At 34.4% G+C, this 18,967-nt stretch overlaps 1 protein-coding gene across 5 annotated transcripts; it reads right to left on the bottom strand.

Moving 5' to 3' along the window:
• Nucleotides 1–3,280: 3,280 nt before the first annotated feature.
• Nucleotides 3,281–7,739, bottom strand: LOC102626359 (uncharacterized). Of its 5 annotated transcripts, none has more exons than XM_025102902.2 (3): nt 6,407–7,739; nt 5,304–5,393; nt 3,281–3,586 (listed from the first exon to the last, which is right to left on the bottom strand). In XM_025102902.2, exons 1-3 carry the CDS (start codon nt 7,622–7,624, stop codon nt 3,569–3,571), a joined length of 1,326 nt encoding a protein of 441 aa, XP_024958670.1. In that variant the 5' UTR covers nt 7,625–7,739; the 3' UTR covers nt 3,281–3,568. The 5 variants fall into 5 exon arrangements, with proteins under 5 accessions (XP_024958670.1, XP_024958671.1, XP_015389527.1 ...); XM_015534041.3 differs by lacking the exon at nt 3,281–3,586 and adding an exon at nt 3,593–3,772 and having other exon boundaries at nt 6,407–7,738; XM_025102903.2 differs by lacking the exon at nt 5,304–5,393 and having other exon boundaries at nt 3,285–3,586; nt 6,407–7,738.
• Nucleotides 7,740–18,967: the final 11,228 nt, after the last annotated feature.

The following is an 18,967-nucleotide window of genomic DNA, read 5'->3' as shown; positions in this document are numbered from 1 at the left end:
ATAATCGCGGTGGCGGTTTTGCCCTTTCCAGATTGAAAGGGTTTTGTCGTTCGTCGAGTAATTTCGGCTTTATTGACAGATTTGCAATAACGGGGCTCGATGATGTGAAGTGATTATCTGAAGAAGATCATAAATCATTATTACATTAGCCAGTTGGTTGGTACGTAGCCCATTGGCACCACCCAAGCACTCAGGTACATTCCAGAGGATGGCAATGGGATTGGCTCCGATTAGTTATTATTATTGGGACTCATTTTATTTTATTTTTTAATTGAATTGAATAAAGAAAAAAGATTGAGTAAAATAGATATCTTATGGTGTTAAGAGCATTATTAAAAGATTTATTGATTTTTCTTAAAAATATTTATTTGTGTGATAAATGAAAGTGTGAATAAATAAATTTTCTCTCAATAGCTCTATAAATAAAATAGATTTATATTATTTTAATTAAATTTTTTTCTTCTACTAAAATAATGATAATTTTAATATATTTCTTTATTCAAGAATGATAAAAATAAAGAATAATAATTAAAAACTTTAAATGATTCTTCAAAAAAGATTTTAATGTATGGTTCTTTAATATTTGAGAATAGAGAGAAATATTATTTCATTTGGAGAATTTATATAAAGAGTCTTCTAATGATGTCCTTAATTGAACTTAAAAATTTAATTTTTTTCTATAATAAATTTATCAAGATAATTTTAAAAAAAATCTCTTTATTATAAATACTAATATATTTTAATTGAAATATACTTATCAATGCATAAAAAAAAAGTTGTTATTAAATTTATACTCATTTTTTCTTCGCTCTGTGTCTTTCTTGGACTTTATTCTGCTCTTCTCCATTAATTCCTTAGTGACTTTTGGCATAACACCGCCCTTGCAGGCTTTCATGACTTGACCATTCATCCTGTTTCTTTATTATTATTATTATTATTATTATCCTTTATTTGAAAAAAAAAATTGAGCGATCAAGAATCATCCATCACTGGTATCAAATAGCTATATCCTTCTTGTTAGATTTTTGTTTTTTTTGTTTTTGACAAATTAGATTTTTGTATTTTGGTTAGACCTAACGGTGCTACCAAGGCATGACGAGTACTAATATTTGAGTTTTTGAGCTTTGTCAATGGCTTTATGTGACAAAAGTAGTGCTCTTTTTTTTTTCATATATTAATATATTATAATTAGAGAATTATTGATATTTATAAACAAAAATCAATTAAAACTCTCTTTAATAATTTTATTATGAAACATTCCAAAATTTTTGACGAGGAGATAAATAGATCCCTATTTAATTTTATCAAGACAAAAATCAAATTTTAACTATTGTTGAGAGTCATACCCTTAAGTGCATAAATTACCTATGAACTCCGAGCTCATCGGCAAAAAATAGTACTCTTTTAATTATAATTGGGTTAGTGCTACGTTACAATTAGCGTAATATACGCCCACACACAACAATAATAGTGGATCCCATCAATAAATACTGTTGTTGTGTGTAAGTGCGTTATGTTAATAATAACGCAGGGGCTCCTTATAATTGAGGCTTTTTCTGTTTTTGCTTTTCTTCAAAACTACCTCCTAGTCTTCTTGATGTGAGAGAGCGTGGATTATGATAACACAATATTCAATGAACCAAGTTCTGCAAGCTAAGTAAAGTGTTATGTTGCGATGAAGCCGCTCATCATAACGGCGAGCGAAGCCAATCCATCCACTAGATTTTTGGTTCTTACTATTGAATGCGAATGTGGAGAAGTCGAACAAGAAAGGCACGTCCCCTGTGTTTTCGGCTAATACTGTCGAAATCTTCCCCCCCCCCCAAAATGGTCAAATTTGTCTTGCTGCTTGCTGGCAGTGTGCTTATTAACAGTAAAGAACAATTTTTTATCCAAACGTCCAATTTTGGTCCCACGATTGAGTAATCCAAAATTGTCCCTTCAGTCCCCCATAAGAGATGTTTCCAGATTCTTATACGAGCCTCCAAACCAACCATAAGGAAAGCGGCCTTTTTTTAATTTGCTTTTATCATTTTGCGGGAAAAGTCATTTTCAACAAATTAATGCCCAGAAGAATGAAGAAATTGTCTCGCATTTGAAACATAAATACAAAACGGTTGCTTGGGTTTCTCCTGAATCGGATTTCGTTTATCCAGCGTACTGTCTTTTTGTGGATCATACTCGCGGAGAGATCCTGTGGTTCATAAAATTATCCTTAATTATCTGCTGAAATTTAATTTCCTATACGCAAAAGTTAGATGTATGTGGCGTTTGTGTTTTTTTTTTAATTTAAAATTTGAATAAACTTAAATTAAGTTATTTATTTTTTAATTTAAAAAATTTAAAATTAATATTTTTACATTTATATCCTTATAAATTATAAATGCAAAATAAATAATAAGTATTTTAAAGAAAATAAATAAAATAATATGTTATCATAATATAAATTATGTTCAATTGAATACAATCTTTTAGTATTCTAAATTAGTTTATGTTAACTAATTTTATTGTAATTTATAATTTTTTTAAAAAAATATTCATAAAAAATTAAGAAAATAAATAATACTAATTTGAAGAAAATAATAACAATAATAATAACTAGACTATCACAATTCACAAGTTAAAGATGGATAATAATGCTAATTATTAAATTTTATTTAGGTAAAGATGAAAATTAATTAATCGGATAGAGACATTTTAGAGAATATTTTTTAATGATATCATTCAAACTTTTGAAATTAAGAAAAAAAAAACCCCCTTAATCAATCACTCAACCAAAATTTTCATTAAATTAAAAAAATAAACAGACTTAATAACTTAATTAATTGAAATTAAGTTAATTAAATCATTAAGTCAAGAAAACAAACAGTCCCTTGATTAATCACTCAACCAAAAGTAATTATTGTTACTCCGTGGAAACCAAATATTTGAAAGTTCAATGATGAATCAGACGAGGATAACTTCGGCTCAGTTTAGTATTGATGTCAATGATGCGCTTAAAGGAGCTCTACTTTAAACTATAATTACTGTAAAAAAAATTAAAAAAATGTAACTACAAAACAATTATTAATTATGTGTAGTAAACATAACTTTTTTATAATGATTTTAGTGAAAATAGTAAAAATATTATATATTTTTTATTTTATAAGTGGTGAATAAAATCAACTTAATTTTCTAGACACAACAATTAATATTTACTAAATATTTTAGTATTATTACTTGGAAGCTAGAGCTACTTGGTCTGAATACTAAATAAGGCTTTGATAGCATTGGCAGTCACAAATATGTCCACTTGAATTTGTGACATTCCTTTAACAGTAAAAGAAAAAAAGGAGTGTAGTTGCACTTGGACATGCATTTCCGGTGCAGGTGTATAAATGTAAGCTCTGAATTTCAAGTTTCAAATCATGTCAAGTAATAAAATTCACCACTTCCAAGCAAGATTTACAAACAAGAATCTGGCGAGCCTTATTCCTAATACCTGAAAAGTGCCGCTCTTAATCTTTGTACCTGCAGAATTGTTTGAAGCCTTGGCAGAACAATGCTGCATTTGATCTCATTCATCTCGTCAGATAAATTTAACTTGCTGCGGCATCAAAGGGAAAGTCATGCGAAACGATCTCAAACTTCAACATCACTTCAATACTAACAAAAACTGAAGCATTCTTATAAAGCGTAGGTATCATGTCAAGTTGACCAAGTATATACTTCGCAATTGTCATTAAAAAATCCAACTTCCATCAGATCATGTAGATGACATTCAACGCAGATTCTACATAGAACAGTATGTGCGTGAAGTTACCAATGTATCACTAGGTAGCAATGCTCACAACCAACAAAACTCAAGAGATGTCTATCAATGACAAAGAATGGTATCTCTAAACAGCAATAATTTAAACAACTAATTACAACTCAAATTATGTTACCTTCATACTCTTATGACTGAAAACTAAAAGAGTTCATCTTCAAATGACAATATAACTTTTCACCAATAAGCACAAGCACCAACCTAAGAAGTCGACGAAGTAAATTCTTTAATCATCTTTATAATCAAATAATTACCACCAAACAACAGATATTGAAGCCCATGGAATTCACAAAATTAATCCAAGAATGCACAAAACACAAAACATTATCATTTTCTTTAATCACTGACCATAAAACAGGCGGTGGTTGGGCTCTTCCTTGACAGCAGACTCAACAACCTCGGTAGTGGGTTCAACTTCGAGAGCAACTTTGAGTTCTGCTTTCAGATCTAAAACGGGCGGCGCTTCCGTGTTTGGGAGAATTTGTGTAGAGTTTTGGTGAAGGAAAAGAGCAGAGTTGAGTTTCAATTTTTATAGAAAAAGCAGAGGAGCGTGATGGGGATTTTGGTAGCCGGAGACAGTGAGGATAAAGTCGAGAGAGAGAGTGAGTGATGGAGTGATGGGGATTATGTTTCCTCTCATTTTTTTTTAATTATCTTTTTAACAATTAAGAAAATATTAAATTGCGAGAGAGAGAGAGAGAGAGAGAAGAAAAACTTCAGCACATGCTGCCGTTTCTCTCAGCTTTCTCTCGGCATTCTCAATACCTAGCAGCACTCTTTGTTACAAGTACAACAATGAATCAGACGAGGATAACTTCAGCTCGGTTTGGTGTTGATGTCAATGATGTGCTTAAAGTAGCTCTACTTTAAAATACAATCACTGTTAAAAGAAAAAAAGGAAGGAAAAAACTGTAGCTACAAAATCATTATTAATTATGTGTAATAAATATAAATTTTTACAATAATTTTGACGAAAGTAGCAAAAATATAATAGATTTTTTTTATCAAATAAGTAGCGGATCAAATCAACTTAGTTTTTAAGCCATAACAACTAATATTTACTAAATACTTTAGTGTTGTTACTTGGAAACTACAACTACCTAATCTTAATACTAAACAGGGCTTTCATAGCATTGCCAATCACAAATTTACAACTTGAATTTGTGATCTTATTATTCCTTAACAATAAAAGGGAAAAAAAAAATGTAGTCGCACTTGGAAATACATTTCAGATGCAAGTGTATAAATTTAAGCTCTGACTTTCAAGTTTTCAAAGCATATTAAGAAATAAAATTCACCAGGCGATTTATTAAAAAATTAGCAGCAAGATGAACATAAAAGAAGTGAAGAATGCTGACAACAAAAGAATTGACGACAACTCAGCATGATGCAATAAGAAAAAGGCAGTTAACCACTACCAAGCAAGATTTACAAACTGGAGTCTGGTAAGCCTTATACCTAATACCTAAAAAGCACCGGCTCTTAATCTTTGTACCTGCAGAATTGTTTGAAGCCTTGGCATAACAATGCTGCATTTGATCTCATCTATGTTCTGGCCAACAAGAGAACTCACTTTCGCAGCAGACTACACAGATTTACCTCGTCAGTTAAATTTAACTTGCTGTGGCATCAAAGGGAAAGTCTTCAAAATGATATAGGATATTAACAACTTTTTTCTGTAACTTCATGCATTGATGCTATTGCCAAATTCTCATAATATAAAATTGATGTGAAACGATCTCAAACTTCAACATCACTTCAATACTAACAAAAACTGAAGTATATGCCTCGCACGTGTCATAAAAAAAAAAAATCAAACTTTCATCAGATCATGTAGATGACATTGAATGTAGATTCTACATAGAACAGTATGTACATGAAGTTACCAATGTATCACTAGGAAGCACATGCTCACAACCAAAAAAACTCAAGAGATGTCTATCAATCACAAGAATGATATCTCTAAACAGCAATAATTGCTTACCATTAAACAACTAATTACGACCCATATTACGTTACCTTCATACTCTTATGACTGACAACTACAGGAGTTTATCTTCAAATGACAATATAAATTTTCACCAATAAGCACAAGCACCAATATAAGAAGTCGATGAAGTTAATTCTTTCATAGAGAAATATTAAATGCTGCAAATAAACGTCTGCCGGTTCTAATCAGGTGTCTGTTTCTGCCAGTATCTAGGTAAAAATTTACATGCATAACAAACTAAAATAAGCAAGAGGGCCAATATATCCAAGAATAGATTTTGTTGCCCAATAGTTTGCAGTGAATCAATTAACAATAGTAATGTCTGATACAAGCACAGCACTCTTCCTCAAAATTTTGACAAACAAGTCAATGTCCAAAAGTTGAAGATAAACACAAGAAAATTCATATCATTATGAAATATACAAACTGCCATGGCGATACAAAATAAGGATTGCTGAAGTGTAAACAGCCGAAACAAAAACAACCCACCAAGCCATTAATAAAGCTAGTTCTTTGATAAGAGCAGAGCAAGGCAGTAAGCCACAAACCAATTTGAAATTTGTAAATGAGTTACCATCAACTTGAGACAAGCCAAGAAAGAGAAGTACCAGGATTGCCGGTGCAACGAACTGTAAAACTACAAGACACAAGTAGTGATTGTGGAGAAAAACCTTAGCCCTACTAAAATCCAAATCTGGCACCTTGCTCGCATGCAACCTTTGGTACCAAGACAGCATTGCTTCGTTCAAATACATTTGCAAGTTTGGACGTAGGGCGACAATTTGAATGACACCTGAAAGCAACAAGCACCAAAGCCTAAGCTTGGCAAAATCCCCCCGCGATAAACCAACATTCCCAATCAAATTATCAGCATCTCTACGACTACTAATTCCTTTTGCTCCTCTACCAACACCAATGTTCTTGTTGACAAGAATGTCAGTGAACGGATTAATCCAAAGCAAGGCCGTAGAAACAATCAACAAATAATTCGTGTATAAAATCATTCTACCTAACCATCCACAAAAAACCATAGACAAATTGCTTCGAAGCTGATCAGTCCCAAGCCAAAACGACCGGGCACTCTTTCCTGCGGGCATGTATAAAAAGCCCGCGATGCAACCCATCAGAACAGCTACAACAATCCTTGCAAACCCATCTATTGAATCAAAATCAAAGTCCAAAACTTTTTTAACAACCCCGGAACAAATCAAGAGTCCAAAAACAAACCCCAACAAACCAAAAACCAAACTCAGTTGCTTCTCCGACCTCTTTGATGCAGATTTCTCGAACGATGTCTTAACTAACAAAGTAAACACTTTGCATAAACTAACAAATCCAAAAACGACCACAACTAAAACTCCATTAGCAAAATTCCCATTTTCTTCATCTCGATCCAAATACGCGTAAAGCAGCAAACAAGAAAAGGCCACAAAGGAGTAAACAAACGAATTAAAATACCCGTTGAAGTACACCCGTGATCGAAGATGAGACTCATCAAGTTTCAGCCTAAACATCTGAGCTTTACTTTCATCAAACTCAAATTTTTCTTTGGGTTTACTCCTCTTTTGGAGCTCAGCGTTTGTTTTGGAGGACAAAGATTGATACCCATCAAGGCTAGAGCTCGAGGGTCTGCGAATTGCAGCTCTGAGACCATTTTGATTGCCGTTGTTGTTGTTGTAGCCGAGATTCTCAGGCTGGATGTAAGTGTGAAGGCCTTGTAAGAAAATGATTGGTATTTTCAGATATGTGAGGAGCAAAGTGAGTGATATTGAGAGTGTCGCTTGTAGGATTAAATTCTTGTGTGTTTCAAAGATTGTGAACAGCATGTTTGCTTGTTCGTTCGTTCGTTAGTTAGTGCGTTCGTTTTGAATTTTTGATTGATCGAGTGAGAAGCTGTTGCAGGTGGTTTTAGAAATGTTTTTCGTTTCGTAGATCGTTTTAATGCTGTTATTGGTATTTATTTGCGTGAAAAGGGCTTCTAATTTTTGGATTTGTTTCTGGGTCCTCTCGGCTGATTGTGGATTCAAGGATCGGCCCAAATTCATTGATCTTTAAATAAATTGTGGAGGAAACGAGTTCGATCCTCTATACGAAACTCATCTTTCTTTTATACAAGTTTTATCATCAAAGCATGTTTTGAATTATTATTATTTTAAAAGATATTATCATTCGTATACCTTATAGATGTCTTGTTATAAAAAATACTACAATACTTTGAGAGTGTATCAATTGTCCATCCTAAATTAACAAAAATTATCTGCCGACCACCAAATTGTTAGCTACTGTTTGAAATTTAACGGAATTATAGCGAATTGACGATTTTACTCTTGAAAAGTATCACCTATATACCCTTAAATTCTTTTATTATCACTTGTATACCTTGAAATTATCACTTATATCATATGAAAATACTAAATTACCCATCTGGCGTTATCCTATTTAAACGGCAAATAACGTTTTGGTGGACGGCAAATATATTTTGTCAACTTAGGGTGAACGATTGATACACCATCAAAGTGTTATGGTATTTTTATAACATAATATCTATAAGGTATAAGAATAATAATTTCTCTTATTTAAAAAAAAAAAAGAAGAAGAAGGTTCAAATACCATATATAGAGATGCATCGAGAATCATTTCGTATTGAATCGCCACGTTATGATTGGGATTGAGAATTGAGTGCAGCTTAAGGGACTACTACATTCATTCAAAACACAGAAACAATCATAGATCGGAAAGCTTTTTTTATCTGCAGCATGTTTTAATGATTACTCCACTTTGTTGATTGCTTCCTACGTAAACTACGATCAATTTACTCCTTAGCTATGAAATTTATAGTACCTTAATAACATATCTCAACAAAAAAAATAGGAAAATTTACACAAATAGCCATTAAAATTTTACATTTTTCACTTTTAACCCCACTAACTTATTTCTATCAATATTAGCCAAAACTAAAATTTCAAGACCAAAGTGCCCTCTCCATCTCTCCCCCAACTCCACCTCTTTCACGTGAGATCTCCAAGAGGCAAAACGGCGGCAGCTTCAACCATCACCGGCGACGGCTTCACACACCATCAACATAAGTAAGCCATTTTATTTATATTTGATTAATTAAGAATGAAATTTGAGAATAACAATAGTGGTGGTAGTGCTTGTAATGGTGGTTGTGGATTTTGGGAGTGTGTTGTTTTGTAACGGAGATTTTTTGTGCGAAGGGTGCGTGATTGTGCAGTGGGATTGGGCTGCAACGCCATGGGTGCAGCACCCATCGCGCGAGCTGCAGCAAGCATCGCGATGGTTGCTGCAGCTCGTGCAATGCTTGCTGCACCCATTCCCATTGCGCGAGTTTGTCCGTCGCACAAAAGTGCCTATCGCAAAAAATTGTGCGACAGTGTGCCCGTCGCACAAAAACTCACAACACACGTTCTGAATTTTTGTGCGACAGTGTGCCCGTCGCACAAAAACTCAAAACACACGTTCTGAATTTTTGTGCGACGGGTGCCCGTCGCAAAAATATTTGTGCGACAGTGTGCCCATCGCACAAAAATTTTTGTGCGACGGGTGTCAGTCGCACAAATTTTTGTGCAACGGGCACCCGTCGCACAAAAATTCAGAATTTTTTTTCAAGAGTATTTGATCTTAATTTTTGTACAACCGGTGCCCCTTGCACCAAAGTTTGTGCGACGGGTGGCCGTCGGCTTTAAATTCAAGCATGTTGCTGAAAGAAAAGACTATTTTTTTGTGCGATAAATGGCCGTCGCAAAAATATTTGTGCGACGGGCACTCATCGCACAAAAATTCAGATTGTGTGTGATAAAAAAATGCAGCAATAGATTGTCGCATAAAAATATAGATTACACCCAAGGCCGTTTTTACTTTGTAGATACCTTATTTATTTTATATTATTAATATTATTATTCTATAAATAACACAATAATGAATAAAATTTCAATTGTCTCAGGTAGATGGCGAAAACTAAGTTGGCAAAGCGCAATCCGCCTGAACCTGGGAAGGAGTCGGGCGTGATGAAGTTATATTTTGATGATCATTTCTCGGGTCGTATTTCAGAGATGTCAAAATTTAAAAAAATCATCGCAACTATCCAGTGTAAGCTAACGCGCAAACAATTGTCATTGTTTAGAAGTGATGTTTTTGGGCACTTTCTGGACTTGGGTAGTTATAATTTCAGTGGTGTTATATTTCACAACCTATTGCTTAGGCAAGTGGCACATAAAAAAACTAATAAAAATCAATTATGGTTTCAAATTGGAGAGCACTTGGTTCGTTTATCAATTGGAGAATGGTGCCTCATTACGAGGCTTTCCAATGGTCCAAATGTCGAACCAAAAAATTTGAAGACGCAACATAGGTTGCTTAATAAGTACTTCGGTGGTCGGTTTAAGGACTTGACTCTCAAGCAATTGGATGCTAGATTTTTCGCTTTGAAATTTCGTGCCATGGACGACACTGATGCCTTGAAAATCGCGTTGTATTACTTTGCGGATAGGGTATTGAAGGGGAGAAAGGATCATAGTCAAGCTGACTTTCAGCTAATGAATCATGTTGACGATATAGACCACTTTCGAAGTCGTCCATGGGGTCGTTTATCGTGGGAAATAATATACAACAGTTTGAACAATGCATTGAACCAGAAGGCCAACAAATTTAAGATGGAGCGTTTGAAAGATCCTTCTCATAATATTGAGAAATACAATATTTATGGGTTCAGTTATGGGGTTCAGGTGAGTTGGTAAAAAAATATATATATATTAGACTTCGTTAGTAGTATATTTATACCAAATTAACTTATGTGGTTTTTTAACTTTGTTTGTTGTAGGCTTGACTTTTCGAAGTGATCGAGGGGATACCATCACAGTGGGTCGTAAAGATAAACAATCATATTCCCCGCATCTTAAAGTGGAAGGCATTTGTTTCTTCGAAAATAACTTATGATGCAGTGCATTTGTTTTTCAATGATAACACTCATGTTGTAAGTATTATATATATTTAAACAACGATAAAAATGTTAAGTACTAAAAAGATTTTCTAACTTCAAATTTGGTAATCAACTGACAGGGGAATGTTATGCAAACCCTCTAGGCAGATGCAAATGAGGAAATTACAAATTATTGGAAGTCTGTGAAGGATTACGTGCCACGTATCCCAATATGGGTTCGTAATGTAAGTGGCATGGAGTAGTAAAAAGTTATGTATATTATCAAATCTCGACAATGTTACTAATTATTTATTCATTATTTTGTACCATGTGCAGCATCAATTTATAGTCAATGCGCCGCTCATTCGAATGAAGGTACCGGAGCAGAACCCTATTGACAATGAGCATGCTCCAGCTAACCAGGATGACCGCGATGAGCATGCTCCATCTGACCGCGATGAACATGCTCCATCTGACCACGATGACCATAACGAGCATGCTCCATCTGACTACAACGACCGCAACGAGCATGCTCCAGCTGACCAGGACGACCGGGACTATAATTCTGACAACACAAAGGATCCTGAGGTTATATTTTTCTTAATAATCATCTTTGTTGCACAAATATAAATTAATAAATCATTTTAACACTATGTTGTTATATTTGTCTACCCTGATACCAGTCTAGGACAAAGTTGTCCTTCGATTATGTCATTCGACGGATGGACAAAATTGATAGCTCCATTTTTGCGCTGAAGTCAGAATTAAGGGAGTTTAGACAAGATGTGATGGGGTTCATTCATTCATATAATGATGGTACGTCCAAGCGTGGATACGATACTTCTCCGACTGGACGCTCGTATATGGTAGGGTAGTTTAGCATTTTATGTTTGTTATTTGATATTTTAATCTGACATTAGTTTAATATATTTATCTTATTTTAAATGACAGACCCTGGGAGACCGAGGAGTATATACTGATGTTGGTGGCAACAACGATCAGACTCCCATGTCATTATACAGTTTGTACGGGGAAGTAAGTGGTGATAGCGTGCAAATCTTGACGGAGGCGCCGCCATGCATAAGTAAGTTTGGACGTCCCTACCGGCCCTCATATGTTTTTGATAGTCCGTACATGATTCCTCCTTTCAAGAAAGTAAAGAACATTAGGCCTGCGCCTACACTCCAAATAATGGATCGTGATATCGATGAAAGAACCAATGTCGATATAAACTCACTTAGAGGATTGGAGGATCCAAGAGGATTCGATGAGTTCGATCAGTGGTTTGCTAGCGCAATAACAGTGGATCGCACTATTCGACAATCGCATAAATTTTTTGAAATACTGTTGGGCCACGATGCACTTGGATGGTTGGGGGATGAGGTTAGCTTTTTTAAATGTTTTTTTTCTTATACGTCTCATCTACTATTTCTATTTTAAACCAACATGTTTATATTATGCTACAGTACATCCATGAGTACTTGCGATTGATAAGTGAAAAACAGAGACAGTATCCAAATGCCATGTCTCAACGTGTCACGCATACATATACGTTTTTTTGGGTAATGATCTTACAGAACTTGTAATTAACCTCTCAATTTCTTATATTGTAATAGCATGTTGATATTGATACTCTCCTGTTATTTTTCTTTGAATATATCTTCTAGGTCTTTTTGAAGTAATTATGGAACGATGGTGACTGTGACCTTAATTCATTACAATATAGCTACAACTTTAATAGTTATATTGATGGACGAGAAGAAATCATGTCGAAACGTTTCACAGACGTCGATATGGTTAGAATAGCTACGCAATTCAAGATGGTTTATATTTTTTTTAATATCTTAAACATAACAATTAACTTGCATTAATTAATGTATGTAGGTTTTCATTCCCGTGAATCTGGGCGGCGATCATTGGATAGTAGCTTGAGTCGACCTTCGCAAGAAAAATGTGTGGATTTATGACTCGTTGGTGGCAATTCGTGATGATAAAACGTACAAGGATAAGTTCAAGCCACTTGAAGTCGTCTTCCCTCGATGGTTAGAAGATGTCGGATTTTACAACGTCCGACATGACTTGCGGAATGCCAACCCTTGGAATGTCAAAATATGTAAGGGTGTGCCGCAACAAGAGCCTGGTAGTGGCGATTGCGGCGTTTTTATGTTGATGATCACGATGTATTTAATGTTTGGGCTAAGACTTAATTTTACTAGTGGCCACGAGCAATACTTTAGGAAGAAAATTGTTGTAGACATATTTAATGGTGATATCGGCCTTTAGGATATTGTGGCAGTGATATATAATGATGAAATTGGATTTTAGACGATTGTATTTATAATTATTATTGGTGTGTACAAAACTTTTTTTTACATATAATTGAAATAAAAAATTTGCAATATAATAGAAATTAAATAGGTTGTTATATATAATGGTGCAATAAATAAAAATCAAATCTCAAAATACATAACAATTTAAAATGATACAATTAGCTTCGTGTCGACGCAATGGGATTTTTGCACTTTTTTCGGTTATGACCCACTTCGTTGCACCGGCCACATCTTATAGTTCTCCTGTCAACATCCTCACCAACAGAGGGTATTCTGAGCTCTGGACGATGGGCAGGCAGTGGTGCTTCTATTGGTGGGTTAACTTTCATTGCTCAAATTTCCTCAGGAACCTCTCAATCTGCCATGTCGCCAACAGGCTCTACTGGTTGTGCATAAGCCGTCACTAATGATTCCTGAGTGTAAAATTCGGAACAAAGACTTATGTAATCCACGCGCACGGTTATGAAAGCAGCAATTGCATGTGCACAAACAAGCTGATCAAGTTGGAACACTCTACAGGAGCAAGTCTTCTCACGAATGTCAACTATCCCTTCTTTAATACCACCACTCAAAACATGAAATCGATACTGAGCCACAGGACGAACGATCATTCTTTCAGCCAAAGTTCTCCTATCAGAGACTATTTCGTCTGCCCACGTTGTTAGACGAGTACTCATCAACTCAGCCGTAATTTTCCTATCATAAAACCATTGCTGCAATATTTTCCTAAAGTGATCAACAAGATGAGTTATAGGAAATTTCCTCAGTCCCCTCAATAATGAATTCACGCTCTCTGCAATGTTGGTGGTTAGAATACTGTACCTTCTACCTTCGAACTCAGACTTTGCTCAATTACATGTGCCAACATTATTCTCTAAGTAGTTAGCTGCACCCGCGTGGAGTTGCCACAACCCCTCTAGTTGTTTTTTAAATTCTTCGTGTCCATATGTTTTCGCTGCGTTTATGAAGGCAGGCTCAAATTCATCCCAAAGAGCTTTCGACATCTTGAATTTTGACTTAACGTTACCTTTGACATGGTAAAAACAAACGCCATGGGAAGCTGAGTGAAATACTTTTAAAACGGCTCTCTTGATCGCAGTGCATCGGTCTGAGATAAATACCAACTCCGGCATATCACCAATTACTCTATGTAATTTCGTCATAAACCATTCCCAAGCATCATTATTTTCCGAATCCATAACCCCAATGGCTAACAGATACAATTGGTTGTTTCCATCCGGGCAGGTCGCAACAAACATAGTTCCACGGTATAACCCCTTTAGATGAGTACCATCCATAGCAATCATTGGCCTCATGCACTGCATGAAACCCTTGATAGAAGAGCCAATAGCTACAAAATAGTATAAGAAATTATCATTTCCATCTCGCCGCAGGTGAGTAACTGTACCTTCATTTGCTTTGGTCAAAACATGAGAGTATTTAAGAAGTAAGTTATATGATTCTGTAGGGTTGCCTCGAACTATTTCAAGGCCAACTTCTTTGGCCCGATATGCTTGCTGATATGTTAATTGGACACCGTATTCCTGCTGGATGTCTGCTCTGATGTCATTTGGAGTATATATTCATTTTTCTTGGATGAACTTGTCCGCAATAATATGACCAACAACCCGACTCCTTACTTGATGAACACCACCAGCCAATACCTCATTACAACAAGTGTGTACGTTGTCAACTCTTCTCACTAACCACGGAACATTCTGCTCATTCGAAACTCTTGTTGCTCGAATACGCCATTTACATAATTCCGAAGAACACTGAGCCTCGAAATGTGTTGTTGTGGACCGTGTGATCCTGAAATCAAATTTACCCCTCAAGGCAACTTTACGCAGTTGTAGTATTAACTCATTCTTGGCAACAAACAACTTACCCACACTAATATCATCATAATTATAATTTCTGACCAAGTTAGGAGCAGCTAAGTTTGAAGGTAAAACTGGAGCAAGTTGTGCGAGGTGGTCAACTGTTGTTCTCCTTCTTGAACGTGGCACTGAAGGAATAGGTTGGTTGGCAATGTTATTAATAGGAATACTATTCTGATCATCATCATCAACATTAGTAGGAATATGAGAAGGACCAACGCCTCCATCACAAACTGAACTATTGAAATGGTTGTCCGTTGTATTATTATATGGTTCCATACAAACATTATCTACTGCTGTGTTGCCGATGTCGTCAATAGGATCATCATTACTGCGAAATTCATTATTGTAGGATGGAGAGTAACGTTGCTCTAATGACAGTGTCTGTGGTAATGCCTCTGCTTCAACATCCGCTAGAGTAATGCCATTGTCATTAATAGTGTCATTGTAGCCGTGGAGTGGAGAGTAACGTTGTTGTAAAGACAGTGTCTGTGGTAATACCTCTTCTTCACTATCAGGAACAGAGACATTTGCTCTAAAAGAAGTTTCAGTTTTTACAGGTGGCTCAAGATCTTGGTAATCAACTCGAGAAGATGTGGTCACAAATATAGGAATGCATCCGTAATTTACCACATCAGAGGCCATATGTAACACAACCTTGACTATTTCATCGTTAAATATGTCCATAGGCAGTGAACATGTACGATACATTGTATTACTAGACCTCAAAGTTGTCTTCATGGTGATATTGTATTCATTACGATTTATCTGTAACACATCATAAACTCTTGCCAGAAACTGATCAAATGTACAGTCTTTTCGAATTAGAAAGGCTGTATTATTACCATTCACGTACTCCATACTCCCATCCGCCAACATCTCCCACCAACCGTCGTAACACAGTTGAAGTACAACTGAATCCATTAAATCTACAAAATATACAAAAAATATAACAAATGTGGTTACACATTGTGGGTTTGATTTGTTTCGTTGCAAGCGTTGAAATGATATATTATACACAAAAAATGAATTTATTTAGCTGTAATTATGACCTCCAGAAAATAACCTAAATTTTGTGTAATATGATTTTTTTGTGCGATAGCATCTGTTGCACAAAATTTGGTGCGATGGGAACCTGTCGCACAAAATTTCAGATAGTGTAATCAGATTTTTTTGTGCGACAGAAAGGCAGTCGCACAAAATTTGGTGCGACGGGAACCTGTCGCACAAAATTTCAGATTGTGTAATCATATTTTTTGTGCGACAGAAAGGCAGTCGCGCAAAATTTGGTGCGACAGGAACCTATCGCACAAAAAATTTGAATTTTCACAAATTGGTCAACAGCCATTGCAACGTATTGCCTCCAACACAGTCCGACAATAGACCACCAACCACCACAAACATCATCACAACAATACACAATCACAACACAACACAAGAACAATATAAAGCATGTGTTTGAAATTGCTAACCTAGGGTTTTTGAACTTCAACTGTTATCTTGGAGATTTTGATTGCTATTATACGTGATTTTGGTGGAATTAGTGTTGCTGAACGGGATTCCGGTGAGATTGCCGCCGATGATGGTCTCCGATTTGGCTCTCTATGGTGCTTCCGTTTGGTGAGAAGTGTAGGTGAGTTCAAGCTTTGGTGAGCTCTGGGTGAGATTGCAAGGGTATTATGGTCCAAAAGTTTGTTATTTGGCTAATATTGATAGAAATAAGTTAGTGGGGTTAAAAGTGAGAAATGCAAAATTTTAATGGCTAATTTGTAAAATTTCCCAAAAAAATACATATGATTATTAAAAAGCAAATTTGACTATTTTGAAAACTCTTGTAAACGTAATCCAGGTAGATACAAATATATTCTGAAGAATTGATCTAATTGGCTGCGTTGATTGCCGGGACAGAACTATCTTGTCCCCGTGGCAATTTATTTGGCAGTCCCTAATATTTCTGTAAATAATAAAAACTATAAGTTTCAAAAGTTTTACATAATGAGCCCCAACTAAAATATAATAATTTTAAAATTCTAAAAAAATTATTTGACATTTTCTTCAGTAATCGCTATTGTCCTCTGTAAATAATAAAAACTATAAGTTTCAATAATTTCATATAATGAGCAGCAATTATAATATATTTTAAAATTTTTAAAAAAAATTATTCTCTGTCTTCTTATTAATCATTTTGTCCGACCTTAAATCTTAATTTATTCAATATCAAACATATAACAATTTCAAAATATCAAATAATAAAGAGTCTTCTTATCACATAAATTAAATTAATAGTTTTCTAATCACATAAATTAGATTAATTTCTTAAATACAAAAGCTTAGAAAAATGATGCTTCCCTTCTCTTATTCGTTTTATGTTTTTTTTTTCCTTTACCACTATAATAAAAAAGGAATTGTATCTTGCTTCATATACAAAACCTAAATAATTAGGGTTTCCTGAATGCGGCCAAAGGTGGTAGAATAAGCCTATTTTATTAAAATTTAATCCCAATATAGTGTTTTTGCATGAATAAGTAAACTAGAAATAATACAACTTGAACTTACCAAATTATCACGTGCCATGAAGGGACCCCCAGGATAAACTTTTTAGACTAAATTTTAATCTTATGTTAACAACACAAAATAAAAGGGTTACGTTAGAAGCCCTAAAAATTAGTTAATCTTAATTTTTTTCAAAGGTAATTCCCCCGTAATCTATTAATTTAAGTTATTATTCATTCTTTACAATTTTAAATTTAAGTAATAGAATAAATATTATACAATTTATTTTTTTCACATTAAATAAATAATTGAGATAATATTTTCTAAATATTACATCAGCTTCATAAATGTGATAATGTATAAGTAATTTTTCATAATTTCAAATTTACATATATAAATTTATTATTTTGAAAATATTATTTATAAACTCTGTAATCAAATTTAATATTTATTTATTTTATATTTTAATATTATTAAAATTTATATAAAACTTTGTCCAATCTTATGTTACAATAAACACAAGACAACATTATTGTAACCCAATCTAGTTCAATCACCAAACATGAGATAGTACTAAATATAATTTAATTTCATCACATCCCATTCAATCATATCCTATCCTGCGTATCAAATAGGCCCTTAATATACTTTTCCCAATATCTCACAACCAAAATATTTTCATTTCTCATGCGAATATTATACAAATTAAAATATAGGCACCATAAATGATAAAAATGATTGTCGATTAAATACATCATGAAGGACAAAAGTTAAATTTTAATTATATTTAGAGAGCGTTTGGAGCAGCTGCGTTGTGGTGCTTTATTTTAGGGGATATTCCCCCAGAATAAAGCATGGGGTGCAGCTGCGCTGTGGCAGAGCAGCTGCCCCAAAGGAACCTTTAGAGTTGTCACATGAATCTAATTAGAATAAATAACTCGTTTCACTCTCTTGAATTTATAATTCATGTTAAAAAGATTTGAATAAGATTGTCAAATCATCTCAAAAACACATATAATGCGTTAATACTTAAGTAAATATAAGCTTGAAAATGGCGGCCCAAGTAATGGTATCTAAGCTTGTCCAATAATCACCACCTACGTATAAATTATACACATATGAAAACTATATATGAGTTAAAATATCAAAAAATGGAGGATCCTTAATTATGGGTGAGCTATCCATTCAGTTTGGTGCCCCACACATTAATGGATTTTAGTAAAGAGTTCATCGAATAATATCTTCATAAATATCTACCATTAAACTTATGCGTCTGCGTATATGACTCCAATTCATTTTGATGAACGGTAGAAAGAAAAAAAAAAAACATGAAACTTTACATTGCTACAGAATTTATCCATGTTTTTTTTTTTACCATTAACAGTAATAATACGAGAGAAATATTCTCCTTGGATATAGAATCAACCATTTCTCAAAATCTCATTAGGAATCAATAACTTTTGACCACATGATCCGGTCACTTCATATTGCTGATATTTAAATGAAATCACTTAGTAGTTTACGCGA

This window comes from Citrus sinensis, chromosome 9 (assembly GCF_022201045.2).
Source record: "Citrus sinensis cultivar Valencia sweet orange chromosome 9, DVS_A1.0, whole genome shotgun sequence".
Lineage (NCBI taxonomy): Eukaryota > Viridiplantae > Streptophyta > Magnoliopsida > Sapindales > Rutaceae > Citrus > Citrus sinensis.
The sequence above is the reverse complement of the archived record's forward strand: the minus strand, read 5'-3'. Positions and strand labels throughout refer to the sequence as shown.

Excerpts from the sequence above, each read along its gene's own strand:
- LOC102626359 (XM_006490290.4), bottom strand. The coding sequence starts at position 7,624 with ATGCTGTTCACAATCTTTGAAACACACAAGAATTTAATCCTACAAGCG. Across the intron at positions 5,394-6,406 it reads TCGTTGCACCGGCAATCCTG|TCTGCTGCGAAAGTGAGTTC; the intron begins GTACTTCTCTTT and ends AAATCTGTGTAG.